Source organism: Montipora capricornis, chromosome 12 (assembly GCF_036669925.1).
Source record: "Montipora capricornis isolate CH-2021 chromosome 12, ASM3666992v2, whole genome shotgun sequence".
NCBI lineage: Eukaryota > Metazoa > Cnidaria > Anthozoa > Scleractinia > Acroporidae > Montipora > Montipora capricornis.
The window spans coordinates 8,816,977-8,826,976 of record NC_090894.1 but is presented as its reverse complement, the minus strand read 5'-3'; the positions used below and the strand labels follow the sequence as shown (position 1 = coordinate 8,826,976).

At 39.1% G+C, this 10,000-nt stretch overlaps 1 protein-coding gene across 3 annotated transcripts in view; it reads right to left on the bottom strand.

Moving 5' to 3' along the window:
* Positions 1 to 10,000, bottom strand: part of LOC138025968 (uncharacterized) — a 77,652-nt gene that overhangs the window by 39,310 nt on the left and 28,342 nt on the right. For all 3 annotated transcript variants that reach the window (XM_068873118.1, XM_068873117.1, XM_068873116.1), the window contains exons 20-24: positions 6,982 to 7,052; positions 6,730 to 6,889; positions 5,627 to 5,797; positions 2,417 to 2,598; positions 334 to 517 (exon numbers count right to left, since the gene is read on the bottom strand). In XM_068873118.1, the coding sequence (XP_068729219.1) occupies positions 334 to 517; positions 2,417 to 2,598; positions 5,627 to 5,797; positions 6,730 to 6,889; positions 6,982 to 7,052 (768 nt within the window). The remainder of the gene's footprint in view (positions 1 to 333; positions 518 to 2,416; positions 2,599 to 5,626; positions 5,798 to 6,729; positions 6,890 to 6,981; positions 7,053 to 10,000) is intronic.

Sequence of the window (10,000 nt, the reverse complement as noted above, 5' to 3'; positions counted from 1 at the left end):
GTTCAAACCCCGTTGAAGTCCTGAAATTTTCAAACTTCTTTACGCAATTGCAGATGATGATTGCTTTCATAACTGCGAAGATCACAGCTTCAATTGGTGACAACAATGGCGATAAAATAATAACGATGACGATGATGGCAATAACGATAAATTGATAATGGCGGCAATGAGGTTGTTGGTGATAAAAAATTATGACGACCATAACAATTATTGAAAATTAACCATAATGATGACGATGATGATTTGGGTGGCGGAAGTGAGCATTTATGCCAAACACGAAATGGATGTACAAAAACAATATGAGAACATTTAAGCATACAACAACCGGTATACCTTCAAGTCTATTTCCTGTGCTGCTTGTTTTACAGCTCCTCTAAGCAAAGGATCTATTCCTCCCTCTCGTTTTACTCTCTCAGGAGCAAAGTAAGCGTCTCTGAGAGGAAGATGACCGTACGGTGAGATGCTCCCATCCTCTTCATATCGCCACAAGTGTGTATTAACTTGGCTGTGCCCAAATCTGGAATGAAAGAGCAAAAACACCAATTAAATTGGCGCTCCACAGGGTCCCCATAACCAGGAGCCTACAACTCCAATAGGAGGTTTTCACGTGACGTCATCGCAGCCATGATGATGGACGAAAACAACAGATCTCTCATTATCTTCTTTTGTTTGTCCACCAGAAGTCGCACATTTCTCTATTGTTATTGGTGTCCCTAGAGGTTGGTTGAAAACGCTCTATACTAGGTCTTTGTGACGCCATTTTCACAAATCAAGTTATTTTTAGACGAGTTCTAAAATAAGATTTGCCTCGAACGAGTGACCACTCTAATAATAATAATAATAACATTTATAACTATAGCGCAAATTCAACAATTCAGTTTTCAAATGCGCTTAACAACAAATATATTACAAGATATGTACAATAATAAAATACAGAAATGTATATAAAAGATAAAATGGTAGTTGAAGCAAAAACACTAGAGAAGTAAGAACTAATATAAAAATAATAAAATCTAATCAAATCATTTAAAATCATTAAAAGCTTGTCTAAAAAGAAAAGTTTTTAATTTGCTCTTGAATAAATAAAAGTTATCAATGTGCCGTATAGTCAATGGTAATGTATTCCACAGTTTAGGTGCGGCAGCAATGATCATCAATTGTAGCCAACGATTTAAAGTTGGGTCTGGAAAGTAGATTTGATTGTTCGATCTGAGACCATACTTTGAGTTCACTTGAACAGATAATAAACTTGATAGGTAGTGTGGTGCTGTATTGGGAAGACCTAAACAATCCCATGGGTGATAATTTTCATTAAATTCTGAACGTTTGGACGCTCGGAAATTAAAGCCAAATTTTATAGATGGTCTTCAATCACGTGCAATCACGTTTTTCATTATAATAGAGCCAAATTCCCATAAGACCTTTTCCTTTATTGTCCTGTGCACCAACATGGCTGCTGTGACGTCAGGTGAAAACCATCTGTTGACTTACTCTGTTTTAATTTTACAAAACTAGCGGAAGTTTCCATATTAGGTCATACGGTATATGAGCTGACTACCGAAATTGAGTGAACCAGTCAGAAATGTTTTTAATTTATTCTTGAATAAATTAAAGTTATCAATGTGCCTCATAGTCAATGGTAATGTATTCCACAGTTTAGGTTTTAAAGTTGGGAAAGCTAGAAACGCAATATTAGGAGCACTTACCATTTAAATGAAATTTTCGGTGAGAATGTTTTGACAAATGGTACTGTACTTAGAAAAAGAAAATGGGAATGTGCCGTATCATTTGCCAGAAAAAAGGGTTGTTCCGCTTGAAAAACAAATGAAACGGTCTATTTTCTCCGGCACTTGTAATTGCGGACAAATGGCACAGAAATTTCCGGGCATTCAGGTCAAAGCAAGAAAAAGGGAATACCTCGAAAGGTATTACCCTTTTTCCGAAAACATTCCACCGGGATGAGCCGTTCCATTTGAATGCTCTCCGGAATTACCGAAAATTCCATTCAAATGGTAAGCGCTCTAGGTCATACGGTAGATGAGCTGACTACCGAAATTGAGTGAACCAGTCAGAAGGCTAGAAACGCAATATCGGAGAACGAAAATTTAACAACAGAAATTATGATAGCGAAACATATAATTTAGTCCTTATATAGGACTATTTCTAGTGGCTCAATATAGCGGCTTTGCAACTACAACGATTATGCAAAAGGAAATGGAAAACTTAAAAAACAAGCATAACACATAGTGGTGTAGTTGAGATCGAGACCATCAAAGACAAATCCAAATAGTATTCAGAGTGGGACTGGAACCCAGAGTCACTTTGACCATTGAGTCACGTGTGCATCCTCGATTTAACTTGGCAAAATAGAGAAAAGCGTTGGAAACAAGAAGGACACGATGAAAGTTTAATTAACCTGAAAGCTGCTGTTGCCATGATGTTGCTTATTCCAACATCTATGCTGCTATTGTACCCCTGAAAGGATGGAATGTGCTTTGTGCCGCCCAACAGCGCCGGCAAGAATTCTCGGAACGTGATGGCCTGGAGTTCAGCCGCAACCCGGCGACGCGCGGCCTGAAATAACTGCTCATCAGTGGCCTGGTGAAAAGAAAAGTAAATGGAAAAAAAGAAATTGAAGTTCACAATTAAATGTGGTTTTGCAGCAAGAATCTCAAAAGCGCAACTAGTTAACCAAGCCCTCGGACTTGTTTGTGCCATATCAGGTTAAAACCGATTCCTGTGATGGGCTAAATGCTAAATATCAATTCAGGTTATTAGTTTCTTTTGTTGATCATCAATGTAGGTATTCTCGGAGGTTGCGATGAGCTCCGTGATTCCCCAAGGGAAAACACGTTTCCCGTCATTTCCCCAGTAGGGACTTAAAGATCTATGACGGCAAACATTGACCGGAAAACGTCACCTTTTAATGTAACTTCGCACAATCTCAAGTCTTATGCTATTGCTCCATTTCGTACACGTCGTACGATGTGGGCGAATTATCCTGAAACTAAATTTATACGAGCGGTTTAATAGTAAAAATATACAATGAAAGGTTTGCATCTGTTCGCTCACGTTGTCATTACAACCTCAAATTTGGTAACTTCCGGCACCGTTGTTGTTATGCAGAGTACAGCAAAAATACCGAGATAAAAATGCGTGCCGCACGTGCAGCATGATTTTTTTCTCCCCTTTTTAACCAACGATATCAGGGACTTCACGTTCTACGACGCGGTCGTCAACGAGAACGCCACGAAATAACAATATCAGTGGTTAAAAGAGGAAAAGTAAGCGTGCAGCACGTGCGGCACGCATTTTAGCAGATATTCTTGCGGTGCTCTGCACAACAACGACGTGAAATCACCAAAATTGAGGTTTTGACGACAACGCGAGCGCACAAATGTGAATCTATAATTCTCTATTTTTACTCTAAAACCGCTCGTACCAATAAGGTAGACTCCATATCTCCAAGTGCCCTTGGACGTGAGGTGCCTGGGAATGAAATTAAATCACTGGAATTGGAATGCTAACAGTTAAGCCTAAATATTGTTTTACGCCTAATTAGGCCTAAGGTTAGAATTTCTAAGGGGTTTGGGCTTTTTCACTTACATAATAATCTCAGTTTACCGCATTTTACACTGACCGATACCAGTGACTTAATTTCATTCCCAGCCACCTCACGTCCAAGGGCACTTGGAGATATGGAAACAAGTCTTTACCTACCAATAGACCTTGTTCACGATGGCCACCATGTTGGATTTGCTATTATCATGCAAGTTAGCTACATACTTCTGACAGGGCAAACAACACAAGTTCGAGAGGTTATAACGAACATCTAAGCCACACAGATGATTTGTTTCACGTTCATTGAATGTTTATCACTTAAGTAGTAACTTAAGTAGTAACTTCGATGCTTTTTTAGTGAAAAATGAGCAGATAACGAAGTAGAAAGTCAAAATGTCAAAGGCAATCAAAAAATATATAATTATTATACAAGGTACTTAATTCTAAATTCTAAAATGTACTTTAAGCAATGTTATTTCAATATTTCGACGAGCCGATTTTCCGCAATTTGCCTTTTTTCCAATGTTTGCTCCCTAGCATGACACATGGCTAATTTGCATGACGATTTGAAAACCAACGTGGCGGCTATCGTGAATAAAGCCTATTTATTTTTAGGATACTTCGCCCTCATTGTACGACGCGAGCGAGATGGCCGAACCGCGAGAAAATTACGATAGTGCAAAGTTATATTTTGAGGTTACGTTTTCGTTGACGTCACCGTCGTAGATCGTAAAATCCCTTTTTTTTTTGCTTTGTGGCGGCATTGTCGCAGCCATAGCCGTTGTCATTTCTTAAGCAGGCTTTTCGATGGTTTGTTTTTGTATTGAAAAGTTCGCATTGCTTATATCCTAGCGATCTGATAGGATAAATTTCAGCTTTGGCGGGATTTCTATATCATGACGAAAATTGTTGTTCTTGGTTACCATCTGGATGGGTCACCGTCTGAACGCCATCTGGGAACGGGTCATTCACGGGTTCGTGTTTTATCCCGTAAGAAGTGAGTGTTCTATGTAGACTGGGTGATGCGGATTGGGCGGATCCATCCCCAATCCTCACGCCGCCCTCAATAGCGATGTTTCTCGTGACGTCACCTATTGTTATTAATATGCCAACCAGAACCCAATTGGCTGTTGAAATGATGACTTCCTTTGTTCCTTGGTTGGCAAATTTGAATATGAAAAGAAATGTGACGTCAATGTTTGTAAACAAGAAATATCGCTATTGAGTTTTTGACCACTCTAATTGCTACAATGACATCCTCTGCGACTTGAGACTAACCTAAACTTAACGACCTTAACCAAAATCCTAACCCCATTCCTTAATTCAAAACGGTAAAGAAATTTTGGGATTAGTTCCTTAAGGTTAAACACTACAAAAGGGGTTGCCTGAAAGCTCTGCTTTCGTTCGAAATCATTCAAGAACAACTGATAAGATGGCAATCAGCAAACAGTAACACAGAGACAGAAGCCTTAAAAGATGTCACAAGGGTGAGAGAAGTGACTGGGGATTATAAAAACAAAAGTACAACAGACAAAGTCTTATCACATATCACAGAAACACTGCCGTTGGGGAGATAGGACGCAGCTCTTTAAAACCTCTAATTTCATTGGATCCCTTAAGGACGCAGCTCTATTGTTTTTAGAGTTAGGGTCCATTGTTTTTCTTGTATCGTTCTTTGTGTCCATTGTTTTCTGAACCAATCCCGAGAGTCGTTTTAATAGCTGCGTACTGACCCCCATTGGGGGCATTTTTATTGAACAAAATACCAGAGTTCTTTAAGCATCCACGTTTGATTGACAAATCTCATCCGCATGTGCCTAAGGTGCCACGCCTTTCATAGTGCAATTTCGTGTTTAAAAGTTAGGGACTAGGGACTAGAGAAGAGTGATACCTCAGTTGCTAGACCATCATGCAGCGCAATCGCAAGACCATGGATTAGACTCCGGTTCAAGCTTGTATTTTTTTTCTCCAGGCCTCTTTGCAACTGCTTAACTGCTTCATTTACTGCAAAATTGAACCCTCAACTAATCGCCATTTTTAAATAGTTTGGATACTGTCATCTTACCAGTGGAGATTTCCTTTTGTGCTCATCGCAGAGCCTATTGTGTTCGCGCACAAACAGTGTGTGAAGCGCGATCAATCCCGGCTGAACGTTAGCTCGAGAATCACCAGCCACCAACAAGCTATCTGGATCACGGCCAACTGGATTATCATTGGCTAAAGCCATAGTGTTATCCTGTCAAGAAAAAAATAAAGCTGAACACACTTTATTACCATCGTCACTCAAGTGATCCTAGAGATGCTGGATTTCTGATTGGTCAACAATTACGTCATTACCTTGTTGAATCATATGCCAGAATGTCGACCCCGCTGTTCAAAGGAACACTTTATAAAAAACCTTTAAAACTAACCTCGTTCACCATATGTTCAGGTAGCTTAAAGCCATGTCCAAACGAGCAATTTTAGGTGGCAAATATATATGATCGTGTAGATAGCACAACGAATAATTGTTGACAATTTGCAGTTAAGTGGGTGAGCAATGCCTTTGATCAGCAGAGATAAAGCAGAAACAAGGCGAGGTTGCCTAGTCGTTCTCTAATCGCGCTTTTATGTGACGAGTCATCTACACGAGTAATTTTTCGTATTTGACAGCCCATATTTGTCATATAGAAGCTAACATGCCAGCATTTGCGCAAATACATTTTTCACATAAAAATTGGCCAAATTGCCTCGTCTACACGAGTAAATAAAAATTGTTCCATAAAAATTGCTCGTGTAGATGGGGTTCTTTTGGTGCGGTCGATTCCTGGCCAGGGGCTCGTTTCCCGAAAGTCCCGAAACTTTAAGGGCCATTTTCGGGTGGCACATTTCCCTCTGTATCTCAAGAACGGAGAGGATTTAAGTCGCCAAACTTCACAGATATGTTTCTTTTAGTTGGCTTGAAAACACGTTAAAAGATCGGCTTTCCAAAACAAGCTGTTGGTAGTTTCGGGTCCGAAACGTTTTCGGAACTTTCAAGAAACGGGACCCAGGACTGATTTCTTTTTTAGTTATCGATTTTTCCCGTTATCAAGTTACCAGCATATCATAAGTCATATCTTACAACAATCACTCCCCCATGCCCCCACCACACCTCTGCACTTCCCGAGTGAGGAAGAAAGAACCTACCGGGATAAGATCACCAGGTCCAAGTTTTAATTTGCCATCTTTAAATGATCTCAGTGCTTTGTTTCTCTGTATCGACTCACCATACACAACAGAGCCGTCGATGTAGGAGGTAATTTTGTTGACTTGTTGTCTAGGGGTATTGGTGCTGCGACTGGTACACCTGATCCAGGAATAACAAGAACATGAATTATTCTCAGAAAAAAATGGTACTCAACACATGGTTCCAAAATATTCAACAATTAAATTTCAAACCTGTTGTAAGTCGAGCGCACAAACGGGAGATAAATATTTCCTTTGTTCAGAGGATCGAAGTGGACATCGCCCTTGAGAAAGATAAATTTAGCTTAATTTTCACCATTAAAGCAAAAGGCGATCCAATGGCTATCTCTTTATCACAACAGACCATTTTACAGTTGTGTGCTTAGTTACCTGGCCTATGAATGAAATTGAGGTTGGAGTTAATCAAAAAGATAAAACAAACAGCGGCTACAAACATAATGATAAAGCGCATTTTATTTTTGACTTAACGTTTCGTATGCTACAACATACATCTTCAGAAGTGACGGTTGAACAAATTCAAATATGATATAGTAAGATAAATAGATAGCAGTGAAAACTGACCGTTTTCGTTTAACACTGGTTTAAGGTCACGTATTAATAAAGTTTCTTTTATTTTACAAGAAAAATTAAAATCACGGTTAATCGACGTTTCGATGTATCAAACATCATTCTCAAGATTGAGAATGACTCCACTCCTACGGTTATGTTTTCAGTCCCTTTCATTAGCCAGAGCGCTGCAGACAGCACAAGGAGACAGCTACAAGACCTTAGTTCGAAAATCGGTGTCTCCATAAAACCTATCTTCACGAGCAAGAAAATAGGTGAAATCATCAAAACCCGTAAACAAAACCGAAGATCATTAACGAACAATGCGTTGTTTATCACTTTAAATGTGGTGTATGTGAAATGGACTATGCTGGTTTTACTAATCGACACCTCTTTCAACGCATCAACGAACACACCAACTCAAGATCTTCAATTGGCAAGCACGTGAAACTACAACACGGAGTCCAACTACCAGCCATTGCCGAAAATTTCACCGTCCTAAAAAAGTGCCGGAGTAAACTGGACTGTTTGTTCTACGAAATGTGAATCATAAAAAAACTAAAACCGTCACTCAACGTACAGTCAGACTCGATCCGCGCGAAGTTATTCACTGATGCTTAACTAAAATATTTACACAACATCAAGCACTGTGGAATGCGCATATTAGATATTCAAAATCTTCAACCCTCTCTTAACAACTTTTACATTAGCATAAACGACCTCAATCTTGAGAATGATGTTTGATACATCGAAACGTCGATTAACCGTGATTTTAATTTTTCTTGTAAAATGCTTCAGCAAGCAACTCCTAATCCGATTCCTTTATTTTACAATGCAAATCAGGGCTACCATTTGCTAAAACTTGAAAATGGTCCCATTTTATGTTGTGACCCGTTTTTACTGCGTACTGCATGATCTGCAATCATGGAAGTTTGACTGATCCCATTGAGTGCTTTGAAATGATCTTTTTTTATGGTCACATAAGCGACGTTTCGTCCAATTAAAGGCCAGGTAACTAAGCACACAACTGTAACGAGGTCTATTCCTCGTTACTAAAACTACAAATTTCTAAACTTAAACGTTTCAAATGAATCAGTAGAGAGTTTAAGACTACGGTAGAGAAACACTTCAAAATAATTTAAATGTTTGGCTAGCATTATGATAATAATAATAATAATAATAATAATAACAATAATTATGTGGCTAATATTAATAAATAATAAATAAATTTTAAAAAGCATTATGTAACCAACTGGATGCTTATCTGTTTGGCTTACTTGAAAAACCAAAAAACATGCCTTTATGCTTGTCTCACACGACGTTCCTACCTAAATGCCTATATGTTTGGCTTATATGACGTACCTACCTGGACAGCCATATGCTTGTTTTACATGAAGTACCTACCTGGACGCCTATACGTGTCTTACATAAGGTATCTACCTAGACGCCCACATGTTTGTCTTACATGACGTACCTACCTGGAAGCCTATGTGTTTGTCTTACATGACGTACCTACCTGGACGCCCATATGTTTGTCTTACATGACGTACCTACCTGGATGCCCATATGTTTTGCTTACATGAAGTACCTACCTGGAAGACTATATGTTTGTCTTACATGACGTGCCTACCTAAACGCCCATATGTTTGTCTTACATGACGTACCTACCAAGACTCCTATATGTTTTGCTTACATGAAGTACCTACCTGGATGCCTATATGTTTGTCTTACATGACGTACCTACCTGGATGCCTATATGTTTGTCTTACATGACGTAAGTTCCTGGACGCCCATATGTTTTTGTTACATGACGTACCTACCTAGACGTTTATATGTTTGTCTTACATGACGTATTTACCTGGACCCCCATATATCTTGCTTACATGAAGTTCCTACTTGGATGCCTATATGCTTGTCTTACATGACGTACTTAGTTGGGCACTTATAATTTTATGTTACATGACCCAACTACTTAAGTGACTATATCTTTGGCTTACATGAAGTATCTACTCGGAATGCAATATGTTTGCCCTTACATGACGTAATTTTTTTTATGCCTGTGTTTATTTGACGTTAATCGGCGTGATGCCTATTTTTCTTTTTTTCGTGAATTGAGAAATTCAGCATTCGTTTCAGGGTAACCTTCGATCAGGCGTACTGGGCGCGAAAAGGTACGCCTGACACAATTTCTTAACGAGTTGTCTGCGTCCCACCTGTCAAGAGTGATGTTATCTTTTATCATGCCATAAATGTCAACCAATCAGATTTTCCCGTTTTTGGCGAGACGACGAAACAAAATAGATTTCTAGCTGGAATGTCTTCGAAATCAGACTTTATCCAAGCCAAGAAAGCTACTAGTATTTCTGCAAATCCCGCTTGGCGTACAGTTGGTGCAGTTTGTCTGTTCAAACCATCAAGGAACAAAGAATTCGAGATAAAATCGCAGAAAAAAGCCGAATCGTTCGTGTTATCAGCAATACAATAATAATAAATGCTAATATCTCCGAGGAAAACGGACTTTGAGAAATTCTAGTTTTCCAGCAGCAGCTACTCAACTATCACTTTGTAAGAAGTGTGTCACTTTCAAAACCTTGATTAAAACCATTGCTCAGCGCTTCTGTAAACAATGTCGAATTTGTTTGTCAAGCTCAGTTGATTCCCTGAT